Genomic DNA, 18,505 nt, shown 5'->3' with positions numbered 1-18,505 from the left:
TTCAAGTCATAAAATCTTTTACTTTTTGAAATAAGTAAAAGGTTTTAGTACTTTTCTAGTACTACTACTTACTACTTCTCTATATGGATATTTATTTCTATTAGTTATATATGTGTAAATAATATTCAGTCATTTTTTAACCATAAAACAAGCCTTATTCACTAAACATTAGACAGTGAATGTTTTCTACTACTGTGGATCTAATTAGAAGAAAATCAGGCAGAACATGACTGTTAATTTATTTCAATTTAATTTGTTGTCTCTCTGTGGGTAAGAGAGATGCTAACCAGTCGCTAGTGCACTTACGTGCCTCTTCCCAATCATAGCGAGGGCTATATCCAAAATCCTTGTGGGCCTTTTGATATGAGAAACTAAAGGGTGTGTTTAACATGGTCAGTAGCTGCCTGTTTAAGGGAGGAGTGAACTTCAGGAAGGGTCGGAGCACAACGTGCAGTAATTCCATGAGGTACGACAGAAGATACAGAAGTGAGAAGGGAAGAATGGGCCTCTCTTTTATCCTAAAGCCTAATGGTGAAAGAACAGCATAGTTAAAGTCTGAGTAGCTTACAGGCGGTGTGTCGTCTGAGATGTAATAGAAGTTTCCACCCATCACGGCCCTTTTCTGGGAATCTTTGAGGGCCCGGCCTGCTTGTAAATGTGCCAGGGCTGCGTTTCCCACATATACAGGATTCACTTTTGCATTTCGTCGTGATGTTCTCATCAGCACATTTCCATTGCGGATTCCATTCCTCAAGTGGTCTAAAGTAAATCGACAGCCTGGTCCATAGATGAACATGGGCCTCAGTGCACAGGTAGCCAGATGACCTCCATTACGGAGCAGCTCTCCACTGGCCTGAAGGCAAATCTGTTCAGCCTCATACTTGGTTTTGCTGTAGCTAAACTTAAGACAGGAGGAGTAAGGGGTGTCCTCATTACCATTGATTATTGGATCACCATGGGGATTGGGACCAGCCACCTCAATGCTGCTAGTGTAAATGAAGGAGGCCACGTTTTCTTGGATGCAGGTCTCGAGCAGCAGCTCTGTTCCTGTAATAGAAAAATAATTGAATTGTCTCTGATTACTATATGTGACCCTGGACCACGAAACCAGTCATAAGGGTTTATTTGTACATCATATGAAAGCTGAATAAATAAGCTTTCCATTGATGTGTGGTTTGTTAGGACAGGACAATATTTGGCCGAGATACAACTATTTGAAAATCTGGAATGTGAGGGTGCAAAAAATATAAATAATGAGAAAATCGCCTTTAAATTTGTCCAAATGAAGTTCTTCACAATGTATATTACTAATAAAAAATTAAGTTTTAATATACTTACAGTAGGAAATTTACAAAATATCTCCATGGAACACAATCTTTACTTAATATCGTAATTATTTTTGGCATAAAATTAAAATCTATCTTTTGTTATTCCCAACCTATTTGACTCTAACCTATTTTTATTTTTATTTTTATTTACAGTGTCCATAAAAAAAATAACTAAAATAATAATAATTCCATAAGTTTCAAGAGATCGAGCCTTTTGATTAGTCTTGTTACCATGTGCTAATGACCAGCTCAGAGCTCTCACCTTTGACATTAACTCCATATAATTCACTGTATTCAACTGCTCCAGTGACATCGATGAGAGATGCAGTGTGGAAAACCAGTGCTGCTCCTTTACACGCTCTTCTCAGTAGCTCACGGTCCCTGATATCACCCTCCAAAACACTCACTTTAGTCTCTCCCTTGCAATCTGAGGACACAAACAGAGAAACACATTGACAACAGCCTCAATTTGTTGCTTACAAAGAATTGAAAAAAGTAAATAAAAAAAAATGATAACGGCATCTTGTCTTAATATTCACAATCAAATGCTGATTTCAAGTGCAAAACAGGAAGACAAAGAATACAAAAGGTGACCAACAGAATCCTGCAAATAGGAGAAATGCAAGATGAGAAATGCTGTATCACCAGTGTTGGGGGTAACGGATTACTGTAATGCGAGTTATGTAATCAGATGACTTTTTTCAAGTAACTAGTAACTTTTTCATTTACAAGAAAACTTTTTTTTTAAAGTAACGTCAGGTTCTTTGTTTTCCCATTTATTGGCTGACAAGTCTCCTGTTCCCATATTGGGAGAAAACTGAAGTACAGAAGCGTTGTGTGTGCTGTGTGAACATGATGTAGTTTAGACTAAATGTGAATGTCCATTAACTCATCCCACTCGCAAAAAACAGATAGTATTCATCAAAATGAATTAAAACTGTGAAATGCAACCTCAGAATGTGACGCAAACCTGCAATAATTAAATATGTTAAATAACACAAGTGTATCTAATCCCATTTTATTAACTAATGTCTTTTTTGCTGACCAAAAATCCAGTTCAGCCATACTAATAAGCAAAAATGACTTTAGATAAACTGACAATCGTGCTTTATTTTTTTATTTTTTATTTTTTTTATTGCTGAAGAGTGTTGAACCTTCTTCACCTGTGTTCTACTCTACAGACGTGAATTTACTTTTCCTTCAGCCTGAGGTTTATTCATTACAGTTTTTGGTGCTTTTACATTTGCTATAAATAGAACTTCGTATATATTCAAAACAATTAAGCCCTGCTCATATTTAAAAAACAACGCAAAAGTAATACAAAAGCAACGTAACGCATTACTTTCCATAAAAAGTAACTACGTAACGTAATTAGTTACTTTTTAAAGAAATAACTCAATATTGTAATGCATTACTTTTAAAAGTAACTTTCCTCAATGCTGAGTATCACTTACCATCAAGAGACTGTATTAGCTCAGACTTTATTTTTCTATCCAGCAGTCGTATCTCAGAAAGCTTCTCCTCTTCCAGCAACAGCCTGACCAGCTTTTCTCCCAGAAACCCGCAGGCTCCCGTCACAACACACACATCTCCTGACAGAGTCATGGCAATTGCCACCAGCACCACTTCACTCCTGGGCAACACTTTGTATTAATGCCACTTTGATGAAACCGATCCAGAGGGCAGAGTCTGAAAACCACGGTGATGTGATGAGCCTTTAGAGATGGTGGAGCAGACTGGGAGGATGGTGCAGTTTTAAGCATTATTGCCAAGGACAGCTTCAATGCCATGGACTGGGGATGGGACAGTGACAGTGTCAAGGTGTTGGCCAGCAGTCTGCTTAATTTGATGTATTTTTTTTTTTTTGGATTGCTGTTTTACAAAAAGAAGCCATGAAATCAACTGAATAGGTTTTATCAGTCCAACAATGTTACATATGATAAAATAGACAATGTGAAAGATACATAAGGAGATTGTAGGGGTATAGTAACTATTTCTCAAGTTAAATTGTTTGTTTTAATAGACTATATTTTTAGCATATTTGTATCTTGTGCAAAACATTTTTTTTTATTATTATTTCAATTATTATTTATTTAGTTTTACTATTATTTATAAAAACTGCTGTTTTACTAAAACATTACTAGAATAAAATACCAACATTTGTTTTAAAAAAACTGACTTAAACATGAAACATGACCCTGGGTTGTTCTTTGTCTTCTGATTATGACCAAAACATGAACCTCTCAAGGTTGTACGGCACATTCTGTTCTGTTCACACAACCATGTACAATATCTGGATTACATCTCAATTAATTTTAATTTTGTCAGTGGTGATTATTCATAACTGTTTAAAAGTTTGGGGTCAGTAAGATTTTTCAAATGTTTTTGAAAGAAGTACCTTATGCTCAGCAAATTTGCATTTATGCGATTAGAATTACACTGCAACTTCGGGTGCCAATAGCCTTCTGGGTAGCAAGCCAACATACTGCGTCCCAAGTTCGAATCCCAACTTGAGGGCCTTTCCCGGTCCTGCCCTTTTTCTCTCTCCCTCTTCACTTCCTGTCAGCTCTGATCTGTCCTATCATAATAAAAGGCTAAAATCTTGTCAGCAAGTTTAGCTTCCCGTTTTGAGGTTTTGATCCTGCCCCCTTTCTCTACCGAATGCTTTCCTGTCCTTTCTCAACTGTCCTACCTGAATAATAAAGGAATAAAAAAACCCACGAAGAAATTACAGCGCAAACAGTAATATTGTTAAATGCAAAATTGTAAAATATTTTCTGTCAGATTGAACCTATGTATGTTCACAATATATTATCTAGCCCTTGTTTAAAAAGTAGAAAAATAAAGACAAAAAACAATATTATTATTATTAGTTATTTATTTTTGCTTGAATGCAATCAGTAGACATTTTATGTTAAGAAATGTACATGAAAGATACCAAACACAAACAAATCCATATATATATATATATATATATTAAGCAAGTTACACATAAAAGAGAATAATTTAGAAATAAAAAAATTAAGGTCTGTGGCCATCAGACATTGAAAGAGGACAGGATTTTAAGTCGTGCACATTTAAACAAATAATGGTGAACTAGCGGTTTATTTTTATTTTTTATTTTTTTTACAAGCAATTTATTTTCCTTTACCCCAGCTCAGATATTAATAAAGTGGAATGTACATTACTCAAATCACTCAACCTTTTTTTTGTAATACACATCACTGGAATGTGAAGCTGATTTCTGTATGTCACATTTAAAGGCTAATAGATTTATTAAACCATCTGTTCAGCTTTTGGATGTTAAAAGAGGACACTCTTGTATTTCACCCTCATCTGTTGACCTTTTTGGGCAATGAACTGTCATAGTGCAGGCCCGTATGCCTCCAAGAGGCTCCTGGACACTGAAGACCTTCTCCCACTCATCCTTCTCAGGGTCGTAACACTGCACGATATCCACCATACATCTGCTGTTCCAGGAGTAACCACCCACCACATAGATGCGTCCCTTAAAGACCGCCACGCCCACATCGCTCTGACCCCTGGGCATCGCAGCCACCACTGTCCACTGGTCAGTTTCAGGGCTGTAGAATTCACAGCTTAGCACATCATCATAGTCATTTGTCCCCCGGAAGTGGTTTCCACCCATGACGTAGAGGCGGTCGCCAACAGTGCACATGCAGTGAAGACCGCGGAGCTCCATCATATCTGCTCGTCTGCTCCACACGTCTCCATCGGGGTTGTAACACAGCAGCTCTTTCTGGAAAGCATCTCTTGTGATTCCGCCTGATGGTATTAAAAGCGAGCTTATTCTTTATTCTTGCAGAAACAAACATGTCAGCAGAAGTATAGCTGGAGTATAGGATCTTTAACTTGGGCTTATACTGCGAGGCCAAAACTTACACAGAAGTCAACAATCCACCAATAATGTATTAATCACAGAAGAAGTCTGAAAAAATCCTACCACATGAAGTTTTGCGTTTAATAGCATCTGTGGTGAAGATTATAATTTGGTCACACTTTTATTTTAAGGTCCGATTCTCGCTTATTAACAAACCATAAACTACGACTTTTGCCTCAGTAAACTCCTAATTTGCTTCTTAGGGTAGGTAGTTATTATAGGATTAGGGATGTAGAATATGATCATGCAGAATATGTGCTTTATACGTACTAATAAACAGCCAACTTGTTAATAATAGTCATACTAATAAGCAACTAGGTAAAAGTGAGAATTGGTCCCTATACTGAAGTGCTACCGATATTTGTAATTGTAATTGTCCATCTTTTTGGTGGAAAAATGGCTGACTATTGGCCTGGTAAAAGTGTAATTTTATTGATAGCATTTAATGTAAAAAAATATATATATTATTGTAACACTTAAGAGTAATTAAAGTAACTGTATTTACTACAATGTATCATATATTATTATAAAATTTTCATACTTTTTTTCATACTTTTCAAACAAAATGGTGATTTCCAGCTTGACATTTTTCACACATCACATCTCATATTTCTCAAGCATAATCTTTACTGAAACTTTCATGTCTTTAGTAAATAAGTGCACTACCTTTTGAAAACGATAAGTGGTGGAAATGACTCCTAAATGGCTCTATAATATAATTTTTATCTTTCCATTAATTTCAATAATGTTTATTGAATACTTTGTGATTCTTCAAGCACGGACATTCTCATGGTTTCACAACAAGCCTGTCGTGCCCTTTCAGACTGCGGTCTAAGCTCAGATGAGTGATCCAGTTCAGCTTAAATCAGCTCTTTTCCCCGATTATTTGTTTCATGTTACTTTTGAGTCCACTTCTGGGAACTTCGCCATTAGGTGAAGGTTGCAAAGTTGCTAAGAGATGACCAAAAAGTGTTTTTAATGTTTTTTCTTCTTCTTTTTTGAGTGTAATAAAATAATTCTTGTGCAGTGCATTCATTAGACCCACGCAGAGAACTGTGGTGGATTAAGGCCACATGCTTGGTGAGCCACATTTAATTAGCATCCAAATTCTCCTTTCATTATGTAAGACAGATGTTACTGCAGATGTCCTTTTCACATTGATCTCACATCAGGGTGGATACTCACCTGACACATACATCAGACCTCCATGTACTGTGCCAGCGTGTCCATAGTGAGGTTCACACATCGGTGCAACAAAAGTCCACTCGTTCTTGTTCAAGTTGTAGCACTCCACCGAATCTAAACAACAGACAGTTTTCTGTTTTTCCAAAGTATTTTAAGACAGAATATTTTGTACAGAGTAATTGGTAAAACATGTTCTTACCAATCTCCCCAGTGGCATTTCTCCCTCCAACAGCATACAGCTTCCCCTTAAGAGCACTCAGATGGAAGAACGTCCTCTTCTCATTCAGAGAGGCCACCTGCAACCAGCGGTCAAAGCGAGGATCATACCTGTACGCGCTGTCCACTGCTGTCTTACCCTTGGTGTCGTAAGTGCTCTGACCTCCCACAATGTAAAGAAAGTCCCCTAGAAGAGCCACTCCGTGCTGGTAACGTGGCACCTCCATAGGTTGGAGCGCCCTCCAGGTGCCTCCGTCTTCCTCATCGTACAGCTTGAGCTCTTTGCTGACCACCAGCTGCTGCCTCATTACACCACCCAGAGCCACCAGGTGAGTGCAATCGGACCGAATCCGGGTCCGCTCCGTCTGGAGCGCCGGCTGGAGGAAGGGAAGCATCTGGTAGTTGCTGGCCTCCAGGAGGAGGTTGACACAGGCCGTGTCTGATCGCATGAACGGCTCTCCTTCATCTTTTCCTCTGCTCACTGCTCCTTCTTCAGTCTGCTCCTCCTGAGAGATCTGGAGGAGCTCAGCAGGGGACATCAGAGGGAAGCGGATGTGGCGCATCAGAGAGTAAGCCGCAGGACGTCGCTCGGTGGGTTTATGGGACAGCCAGGTACGGGCGATGCGGTACAGCTCCATTTCAGAGAAACCCTTCAGAGAGTCACTGGAGAGGGCATACGTTATGCTCGCCTTGGACAACTGCAGGAGGCGGCCACTCTGCACCAGCTCAGAGAAGTTCTCGCACACAAACGCGTGGACGTGTTCTTGGACATCTTCCAGAAGAAGATCCCTGGCAATGCGCTCAACTTCCACACAGTTTTCTATAGTGATCTGGCATGTAGAAAACATGGCTTATCATGTCACGCACAGATGAAAAATTCATGCAGAGGAAGAACAAACACCACATCTTAAGGGTTTATACCTCACTGCTGAGTAGCTGGTTGCAGAAGCTGAGAACGGGAAGCACCTGGAGGAAGCTCGCCGCCTCTAGCGTGTCCTGAAGGGTGCCTAGACTCAGGCTCACACGAGATGTGTAGATGAACTCGATGATGTTCTTCAGGCCCACTGTGCTCACCCCATGGAGCTTGATCTCCTTCAGCTCCTGCTCTCTCATGCCACCTGGCAAACCAAAAGGGAGAGACATGTTTGAACAAAATATAAAAAATATATATACTATACTTTTGGACAATAAAGCTCCTCCTCCTGGATTTAGTAAGACTAACCCGTGAACATGGCCTTGAAGTAGTCACTGGCTGAAGCCATGATGACCCTGTGGACTGGGAAAGTTTCACTGCTGTCACCAGGTACCAGAGTCACATCGCAAAGAGTCTCATCACCACGAAAACAATCCAAACCCTGCGACATAAAACATTTGCCATTAATATACAGTATTTGCAGTGAAATCACCATTCTAGCATTGTACACAGCCTTTCTCTTTTTGTTTCCACCTTTTCTGATGTGTTTGTCTTACATTGAGTATGGCAGCACCATGCTCTGTGCTGTTGAACACTTGTATTTGTGGCTTTGGAGGTGCGGTGGGCTTTTGGGCCACTGGAGGTTTTGGGAGGATTGCAACTGGTTTTGGCGCAGGTTCTGGAGGTTTTGGAGCAGTATCAGCAGGTCTTGGAGGAACCACCGTTGGAGGTCTGTCTGTTTGAGGAGGGGGTCGTGGCGGCTCTCTCTGCGATCTGCTCCCTATTCGAGAAAGTCTGCGATGCAGTTTTCCTTCCTCTCCACTGTTGCTGAAAGAAAGACATATTTAAAACTTTGACAGTGAAGATCACATGAAAGACCTATATTCCACCTTTCCTTTAATTTACAATAATATTATGTAATAATAAGTAAGCATTTAGCTGACAACTTCTGTCAAATACTATCAGTTCACTAATTAAATGGATTATTGAATGTGCTAGTAAATATTTGTATGTTAACAGAAAAAAATATTTTGGTATACTGTATCACACATCTTAGTTGTCAACTAAGCCTCAAAACGAAAGCACGTTTCTATTAGATAAACTAAACTAAATCATTGAGATTTATTTGAGCTCTTGTTTGTATTTTTGCAATAAAGCAATGAAGAAAATAAATAAATAAATAAAAAGGTTACAAAAGTACAAATTTCAGTTTATTATACAACATGACTGTCCAAACTGTCCTAGAAAGGCCTATGATGCAATAACTTCATAAAACTGTCAGAACTTACCCCATGTCTTTTGGGTCTGCTTCTTTGCTCTCTATGGGATTTCTGATATATATAAAAAAAGAGAACAGATGTTGAAGTGTTTCACAAGTTCTGCAGGAACAATATTTGGGTCAAAGTAAAAAAGTTTCAGAAACAACAAGGTCTGAAAGGGGAAGTTAGCGCTGCCATCTATGTGCAACGAACACAAAGATGCCGTTTAGAAAGACACGGCCTCTTCAATTTATGTGTGTGTGTGTGTGTTTAAAAAGAGGGAGTCTTTCTATAGTTATGTTCACAAAAGTAATTGGCAGATAAACTTCAGCTGAATACTTAACTTACAGAATATTTTTCGACTGCTTCCTACTAAATAGCAGTACTACATTACACATTCTCTTCAAAGCACTGACTCACAAATGTAAAGTTAATGAGTGGGGTACAATTCAGAAAGATGGACTACATAAAATAAAAGGAGCTTACCGAGACGTGGTGCTTTCTCAGGGTTTCAGAAGTTTCTTCTCATTTTAGCACAAAGCATCACGCTGTGATCACACTCAGTCGACACAAATGGGTATGTAGAGTCTGCTTACCACAACCTCATTGACTTCCTGTGTCACTTCTCTCTCTCTCGCTCAAACACACACACACAAAGTTACATGTTGTTTCTATCTTCCTCCTTTTGACATGTTACTTTTAATAGGCTTCAGTTTAAGCCTTTGCTCTTCCCTCAGCTGCATTTGCACTCTGATGTTGTGTTTGATACACATGAGGTGAACCCATAGCTGGTGTCAAAAGAGGAAGTCTGATAGCAAATCTGCATATTTTTTTGTGCTGCTTTAGCAGTTTACAGTTTATTTACTGTAGTGCCTGTAAAACAAACAATCTTTACGTTAAAGACAGAGTGAAAAAAAAACAATGCGCACTCAAATACGAGATAAATGCATACATTTGTACAATGTGTTTATTTTTATAGGGAAAAATCGAGTTAAAAACAGAAAAAGTATAGCACTAATTGTCAGATAAATACTGACTTGACATATACCATCCTTCATTACTTAAGAGAATTTCGTATTGTTTAGTATTGCCACACTGGATATTTTAATGTTCAACTGTTTCAGTACTGATGATAAATTGATAAATAACTGCACATTATTTAATTTACATAAGATAGCGTTGTTGACTTTGGGCATTACTGACTTACTCAGTCCCGTGAATTACTTTCTGCCATACAGTGGAGCATGTAAAGCACAAAATAGGTCATTTACTAGATTATTATCTTCTGCATAACTGCTTTATAGTTGAAATAGATGCCATCATTATGAGAACCAAAACATTTGAATCATGAATGAACAATTTAGTTGCTGTTTTTCTCTTTACTACAATAAAGCTGCTCTGCAGCTATTTGTATTTTAAAAGCACTATATAAATAAATCTGACAATTTCTGATTGGAGATTCATTGGTACTAAATTAAATTCAGTCTTAGACAAAATACTGTGGAATTTATGCAGTGCCGTGCATAGTGTTTACTGGAATAAAAATACTGTACTAAAACCATCCATACACTGTGAACATATGTTAATATGTCATTTTTGCTAAATGTGACTTAAATCAACAGTTTTTCTTGAATACATTTAGTATTAATAGTGGATAAACTGGATCTTTGCTGTCAGTGGTAAAGCAGAAATGACTAAAGTCCTCTTTGCTGTTCAAAGTCTGGATAACTGAATGAGGTTCCTGTTGATCTCAGCAACATTTCGGCAACCTAGCAGAAAAAATGGCGATTTGAAATGAAGAGAATCAAAACGTGACTCATTTTTTGTTGGCTACACATGACACATTACATTTCACATTGCAGACTGACCTGACAGCGCCATGCATAAGCGAAACTCGTCGTGTAGAATCTGTAAGATCTCTCTGACTCCTTCCTCGCCCTGATCAAAACATACAATTTGTTAATGGAAAATTCAGCACAGGCTTTAATAGATTCTCAAGCATTAGAAACAATGCTTTCCATACAGTTACCTTGTAAGCCAGGCCCCATATTGCTGGTCTGCCAATAAAGACACATTTGGCTCCCAAGGCTATGGCCTTCAGGACATCATTGCCCGTACGGATCCCTCCGTCCATGTAGACCTCGACCCGGCCCTGCACTGCATCCACTATCTCAGGCAGACAATCTATCTGTGTGACATATAAGGTCAAGGTCTAACTGTCTGAAGGGTGGGGACCACGTTTAAACTACCGAAACATGGATACATTGCCTTACCGTTGCAGGCCCTCCATCCAGTTGCCGGCCCCCATGATTAGACACAATTATCCCTTGGACACCATGCTCTACGGCCAGCTCTGCATCCTCTTTAGTAAGGATGCCCTTGATGATTATAGGCAGCCGTGACAGAGACTGGAGCCAGCACACATCCTTCCAGCTGATCGACGGGTCCAGTGTGTTAGCAGGGATCCCGTATTCCTCCTGGGAGCCAGTCTGCTCCTGTAAAGGGAGCAAAGAGGGATTCATACAAGCAGACATTACATACAGTAACAAGATACTGTATGCTTAAACATGGTAAGCTATAATTCTTATACAAGCAGTGTAAGCTCAAATTCATCGTGCAAAATTTCCCACTGCCTCTCTCTGTTATTTCATGGCCTTCCTCTACTGCTTATATCAAACTGTATGATGTAACCCCCCAGAAATGTGATGATCCCCCTTGTGAGATATCTATATATAAAAACCCAGTTATACTGTAAGAATGACAAAATCTTATTCAGTTAATGATCCATACTATAAAGACAACTTTTCTCAAATTAAGTTAGCTCATAAATTACTAAAATATGAAAATTTTATGAGTTCAGTTCAGTTTTCAGAATTTTAAATGTAAAAAAAAAAAATAAATAAATAAATAACTGGCCTACCTGGAACATTCCCTCAAAGTTCTTGACCTTCAGGTGAGGTGGGAGCTTAAACTGGTTGCGTATGTCATTGCGGCGTTTTCCAGTGTAGGGCACATCCACTGTAAGCACCAGAGCTTTGAAGCCAAGTGCCTCCACCCTGCGCACAATCTGCTCCGAGAGCTTACGGTCCCGGTACAAGTACAGCTGGAACCAGCGGTAGCCGCTGGGCGCTGCTGCAGCAATCTCCTCCACTGAACATGTGGAGTATGTGCTGGCAATGTAACAGGTGTTCATTGCCTCAGTGGCTGGGAAATGAAAGAATGGAGAGATAAGATGCAAAAAATAAAACTAGTAGCTTCAAACAAGTTTCCATCTAGTGGCCAACGTGCTGCATAACACAAGAAGTAATGAACCCAGTCACTTCATCACACTCTCACCTCTAGCAGTGGCCAGTTCTCCCTCATGCCACGCAAGGCAGTGGAAAGCCGTGGGAGCAATTCCCACAGGGAAGCTTATCTCCATTCCCAGCACAGAGGTCCGAGTGTCATTGAGCGACACATCACGTAAAATCCGCGGCCTCAAGCGGATCCTGAAAGAGATTACATTATTGTATGATATCAGTTTCGTTAGAGATTACTCATAAGCATGGACCATAAAATTGTATAGGGTAATACAAATTAAGAGTAATACAAATTTAAAGAGATGGTTCACCCAAAAATTTGAATTCAGCAGTTACACAACCTTCCGTCGTTCCAAACCTCTAAGACCTTCGTTCATCTTCAGAACACAAATTACGGTATTTTTGGTGAAATCTGAGAGCTTTCAGACCCTCTATAGACAGCAATGCAGCTGACATGTTCAAAGCCCAGAAAGGAGATCATTAAAATATTCCATGTGACATCAGTGGTTTAACCTTAATTTAATGAAGCTACAAGAATATCTTTGTGCACAAAAATAATAAATAAATAACGTCTTTATTCAACTTTTTTTTCTCTCTTATTGTACCACGCATGAGGTGCTGCTGACGAAGGAGCCGGCGTTCTGACGTACCTGGATGTGCTGGCCTTGTTGCAGTCTATGCCGGGTCAGAAAGCTCTCATATTTAATCAAAAATACCTTAATTTGTGTTCCAAAGATGAACAAAGGTCTTATGGGTTTGAAACAACATGAGGGTGAGTAATTAATGACACAAATTTCATTTTTGGATGAACTATCCCTTTAAAAGCAGTATAGTACCGTTTATAGGCCAGCAAGTTGTCATCTCTGGTCCAACAGTCATCAGCTCCAGCATCATAATAGTCCCATGTAGCCTTTGAGAGGTGCTGCTTGGCATATTCCTCAAAATCACTCAAACAGACCATAGTCATTTCTACACAGACTCCTTCCTCACTAAAAAAAAAAAAAAAATCCCAAACACATCATCATGACATCATCAAGATACACAAAACTGACATTATATAATATAGTTTTATCACAGACAGAGAGTTTGCATTCTTGCACCAATATATACAGAGAAGTATGAACATCAACATTAGATTAACATTTAGATTTACTTTCACTGTCCATGAATATTAGATACAAATACATCAATATAAAATATTTTCTTGATATTTCTCAAGGCATTTCTACATTAGTAAATGCGGAAAAAATACACTTAAAAACTGCATTACATTTTTTTTTCTTTTTTTCTTTTTACATTTTCACATGATACTGCAAATAAGTGCTCAAAACCATTCAATAAATGACCTGCATTCAAACAGAATCAGAATATGAAGGTTGGTTTTACAAATTTAGGTTGAATATTATAACTACATAGTATTATATGTAAAAACACTACTTTGAAAACAAAAACAAGAAACAAGTTTTACCTTTTCTGAAGGTTTAGACAAATTTAGGTCACAGCACAGTGGACTGCTTTAGTGCGTTTAGCCAGGTGATTTTGGCAGACAAAACACTGATTATCATAAAAGACTGAACCAAGAGGATGGAAACACACGTGGGTTGGGATTACCTTTTGAACTCGAACTATGGGCCAATACTTCGCTTTTGCAAGACATTTTATTCCCTTACTGAGACTGTATGATAACAGTGCAAAAGAGAGTGAACTGAAATGTATTGTCATACTAATATTTGTTAGAAAAATAAATTTGTCAATAAACTTTTCGATACATTTTTCATGAACTACCACTAACAGTTAATAATTAAAGCAGAACACCAGATATGTTCTTGAAGTCATCAGAAACCTATGACCTATGGACTTAAACCAGTACTGTTTTTGAAGGACTGCAGCAACTCAGTGTTTACTCATCCATCAGCACATATAAACTATGTAACTCTGAAAACAAATAGATACATCAGAATGAATTACTCACCTTTCTGGTCGACAGTACTGTAACTCTAACTGAAATCTTTAGCTATAATGGACTGGTATTAAAAAGCCAGTGTGTAATGTAGTTTTGCTCTGGTGTAAATAAACATAAAACAGCAAAAGAGAGCTATGACCTAGCAAGTTGGGGCCTGGTACTGACCCTTGATGTTTATTGTGTTTGCATTGACTGGAAATGTGCTGATTGGCCACACTGACCACAGAAACAAACTCAGGCGCACGTGCACAAATATGCAGCCATTCTCATGTGATGCAGCCACCTGCGCTGTCTTACCAACTAGTGAGATAGAAACAGCATAGTCTGTTTAGAATAAACCTGCTGTTCAAATGGAATGGTCAAAACAAATTCTGACAGATTGCTAAAATTTATATATTTTTTCTATTTTATGAAAATTGAGTGTTTAATTTAACAATACTGAAAATAATGTGAATTCAGTCATTTAATCACATGTGTACCATGATACATGATTCTTTCAGGTATATAAGGCATCTTATAAGTTCGAAACAATCACACGTTATCAAGGATGGCCTCAGCCTTTTAAGTGGGGTAGCCAGAATTGACATGTTTTCAGGGTGTCAAACTGTTTTTGAAGGTGTAGTAAAGTAAGCATGCTTCTGAAAAATATGTGGTCAGTAAGGTATTTTTGTGAAAACAGAAAACAGTTATGTTATTTATTGTAACTGTCACAGTATTGTTGTTTTTGTTATATTTCTGATCAAATAAATACCTTGTTGCGCATAAAAGACACACATCAGATGCTGTTTGAATCTGTCACACCAACTTCAGTGAGCCAGGACAAAAAAAACCAAAAAAAAACAGGTACTTGTTTAATATTCTGTGTCAGTAGAATCAGATCCTGACACAATATATTAAAACTTCCAAATAATAAAGAGAGATTGTCATTAGAAATAATGATGCCATTGTATGATCGACAGTAGTATTAACTAATACAGCAGGTCTCACTGACTGTTTCAGGTAAACTGCATGGCGCTAACAGTCACACATCCCATGGATTTCTCATTTATGGCCTATTTTGCTTTTGTATTTCTTAACTAGCCATCTCCCTGTAGTTGGTTTACCCCATATATATCTTTTGGTTTTGACCTTATACAGTCTATGGTTGCATCTTGATTGCGTATTTCCGGCAGATGTATGCTCAATAATATCACTTATGTTGTTGAGTTAGTAAACTGCCTGTCACTTACCCACTAGAGTCCAATATGTTCATATCTTTACGAAACTCCAGTTCTGCATATATGTATGACGTTCACAGTCTAGAAAGAAATATGTAACAACATTAGATCACTTTTTTTCTTTTGTCAAGTTATTTACTTTTATGATTCTTCATATTTTTTCTATATGTTTCATATGTTAGACAACACAGACCTCCAGAACAAATGAACACTAGATGGCGATAGTAAACAAATAAAGACTTTTTTTTTGGAACAATTACAGAAAGAGTATATAAAGATAAAAGCTTGACACATAGAACTCTAGTTATCAACAAACATTTTAGCTCCAACCAAATCCCTAAATGTATGATCAAATCTTATGAACCCTTATAATGATAAACAATATTGTCACCTCACCAAAAGACTGTCCAAAAATAAGACAAATAAAAAGAATCAGTGTTGCAGTAAAAGTTTCCTAAGATCAGCTGAAGTGATTGTGGCTGTAAGTCATGTGACAGCTGTCGTCACACTCCTTTTGGCTGCTGTCACTCATGTTTCAATGCTTGTTTATGAGTGGCAGTCACAAAAAAAAGATCCATAAGGATCCAAAGATCCACATCTAAGACTGGATTTAACACATACAATATATATAATTGTATATTATTTAAAAAAGTTTAATTTGTTACTTTTTTAATCTTTATTTTTTAGTCATTTATACCCTTCTTGTCTGTATGTTTTTTATGTCTTACCTTGTCGCTAAATCTCTTGATTTGCTCCTGAGATCTGTACTATGTTTCTCTGCCACGTGTTAAGGTAGGACTGCACAAAAGTGGCTTAACCCCCTGCCTCCTGCTGCTCCCCGGTTACACACACACACACACACACACACACACACACACACACACACACACACACACAGAGTCACTCACTCACACTCATTCACACACATTCACTAAGCCCTAAAGTCAGCACTAGCCCAGTCCACACATTGTACAAAAGTGAAAAAGGGGCCAGAGGCAACTTTTTGTTTCAATTGTAAGCTTAGAGTGAGGGTCACTGCATGACATCAGTATGCCTGTGTTTGTTCCACTTTTCTTGCTTTGCTGGCTTTGTGACAAAATGCTTGTTATGTTTAACATTTTAAAGTCACTTCAGATAAATAATAAATATTTTGGACAATGAATATTGTTTTAGTTATTGTGAGTACAGTTTTATAATAAAAGAGGATTTAATTTAGCATCACCTGAAATAGTGATTTTAATTTTCAAAAAACATAAGATAAATCTAATAATCAATTCTTTTTCAAAGTGATTTAATGCTAAACTGATGCAATGATTAACTGTTCACTTTAAGATGAGTAGGCATCAGTAAAATGTTGTAACATTTTGAAATAAGTTTCTTGTACATTCACCAAAGCTGCATTTATTTGATCAAAAGTACTGTTTACAATTTAAATTGACTGTTTTAATATATTTTGAAATGTTTATTTCTGCTGGATTTTCAGCATCATTACTCCAGTCTTTAGTGTGACATGAACAGGGAGAACATTCCTGCATCTCACTCAATCCTATTCCATTATCATTTATAGCACAATTGTTTATACACTTATTTATTTGCCAATTTGTAAATCTCTCTTTTTTTTTTTTTTTGTCTGTGTGTTGTTGTCTCTGTGTACTGGAAGCTTATGTCACTAAAACAAATTCCTTGTATGCGTAAGCATACTTGGCAATAAAGCTCTTTCTGATTCTGATTCTGATTCTGATCTTTCATAAATCATTTTAATATGATGATTTGGTGCTTCTCGATACATTTTTTCATGCTTCTTTGATCAATAGAAAGTTCAAAACAGCATTTATGAAATAAAAATCTTTTGTAACTTTATAAATGTCGACTTTCACTTTTGATCAGTTTAATGCACCCTTGCTGAAGAAAAGTATTAATTTCTATGTTTTTTATTGCAACAACTTATAACCAAGAAAGTCTAGGGTTTTTTTACATCTTTTTTATAGAGGGGGTCCCTGTGACTGTGGAGGTGGAAAGCCCACATGTTTGAGGAAAGTATCAGTGTCTGAACTCACCACGAATGAAACAAAACTCCACTTAGCGCCATTCATGCCACGCTTGTGCTAAAGCTAAATCAGATTCTCCCTCTATTTCATTAACTCCTTATTCCACTTAATTTAAATCGAGTTACAATTTTCGCACACAGTATTTTTGTGAGTGTGTATTTTTATTTTGGGCAGCAGTAAGAGTTTAAGGGCCATGCTGGGCTCTCTGAAGGCGTCTCTTGAGCAGCAGAGAGGTGCTGACGGACCTGCTTTTTTTGAGGTGTTAATTGTGTTAATCCACAGATGGCTCTGATGTTTGTCATATCTTTCCATCTCTCTTTCTTCTCAGTTTCTCTACCCTCCTCAAACACAACCTCTCAGTCATCTCAGTTCAACCCCTCTCAATTTCTTCCTCTCTCTCTCTTAAATTTGAATTGAGGTCTGGGTGGAAAACCTTTTTCACATGCTGCTGCTGCTGCTGTCTGTGCCCTTAGGCTACAACACCGTTAGACCACAACATATGTGTTAGATTGAGCAGAGAGTTCTCCTGCCCTGGTCACAATCTTTTGTCTTTACCTCAATCTCTCTTTCAATCTCTCTCTAGGTCTAGCGGTGGAGTTCAGTTTAAAGAGCTAATGCTTTTTTTGTGTGTCTTTTTTCTTTTCTGTCATTTCGTTCCACATCTTTGTGAACCAAAACAGCGCCTACTGCTCGTCACAATATTCTCAAGATCAAAAACACCACCCTCTGTCTGTCAAACACAGTTTGAGTTCATCACACATGGATCTTCACCACACGTTATTGAATGTATGACTGTGTTTATGCATGTATGAGAAAAAGAGGTCAAATGGTCAGATAGTGTCAGAAAAGAAAATCTGTAGAAAAATGGATAATATCCTGTCAAAAATAGTTTATGCACATTTCTTTCAGCCCTACAACACAATGTACAAATGTTTGTATTTTTAAGGGTAAAAGACTGTAAAAAAAAAAAAAAAAAAGTAAGACAACCTGTAAAAACCTGTTAACTGGTTAATGGTAAATTTCCTTATAATACACTGTAATAAATCTAATGAGGCATTTAACCTAATTTTTCAGTTTTTTTTTTTTTATTTACAGATTTTGTATGTGAAACAGAACAAGTAATCTTAGACTTTACAGTGAGTTTTTTGTTATTAGTTATGTACATTAGGAATTTAT

The 18,505-nt window shown here is 37.7% G+C and overlaps 3 protein-coding genes across 3 annotated transcripts; all 3 read right to left on the bottom strand.

The window, feature by feature from the left end:
- Positions 1-238: 238 nt before the first annotated feature.
- hsd3b1 (hydroxy-delta-5-steroid dehydrogenase, 3 beta- and steroid delta-isomerase 1) lies at positions 239-3,055 on the bottom strand. Its single transcript, XM_026272129.1, has 3 exons — positions 2,783-3,055; positions 1,591-1,755; positions 239-1,047 (listed from the first exon to the last, which is right to left on the bottom strand). Exons 1-3 carry the CDS (start codon positions 2,931-2,933, stop codon positions 239-241), a joined length of 1,125 nt encoding a protein of 374 aa, XP_026127914.1. The 5' UTR covers positions 2,934-3,055.
- Positions 3,056-4,492: 1,437 nt separating this feature from the next.
- LOC113108817 (kelch-like protein 9) lies at positions 4,493-9,305 on the bottom strand. The gene is made up of 8 exons (XM_026272149.1): positions 9,289-9,305; positions 8,833-8,874; positions 8,101-8,371; positions 7,853-7,985; positions 7,552-7,748; positions 6,614-7,460; positions 6,415-6,528; positions 4,493-5,114 (listed from the first exon to the last, which is right to left on the bottom strand). The coding sequence occupies exons 2-8, from the start codon at positions 8,835-8,837 to the stop codon at positions 4,618-4,620; spliced, it is 2,064 nt and encodes a 687-aa protein (XP_026127934.1). The 5' UTR covers positions 8,838-8,874; positions 9,289-9,305; the 3' UTR covers positions 4,493-4,617.
- Positions 9,306-10,319: 1,014 nt separating this feature from the next.
- Positions 10,320-15,319, bottom strand: LOC113108818 (hydroxyacid oxidase 2-like). Its single transcript, XM_026272150.1, has 8 exons — positions 15,294-15,319; positions 12,938-13,090; positions 12,139-12,290; positions 11,723-12,006; positions 11,076-11,297; positions 10,832-10,990; positions 10,671-10,740; positions 10,320-10,571 (listed from the first exon to the last, which is right to left on the bottom strand). Exons 1-8 carry the CDS (start codon positions 15,314-15,316, stop codon positions 10,516-10,518), a joined length of 1,119 nt encoding a protein of 372 aa, XP_026127935.1. The 5' UTR covers positions 15,317-15,319; the 3' UTR covers positions 10,320-10,515.
- Positions 15,320-18,505: the final 3,186 nt, after the last annotated feature.

Source organism: Carassius auratus, chromosome 9, assembly GCF_003368295.1.
Source record: "Carassius auratus strain Wakin chromosome 9, ASM336829v1, whole genome shotgun sequence".
NCBI lineage: Eukaryota > Metazoa > Chordata > Actinopteri > Cypriniformes > Cyprinidae > Carassius > Carassius auratus.
Note: the sequence above shows the minus strand (reverse complement) of the source record. Positions and strands in the feature narration are given on the sequence as shown.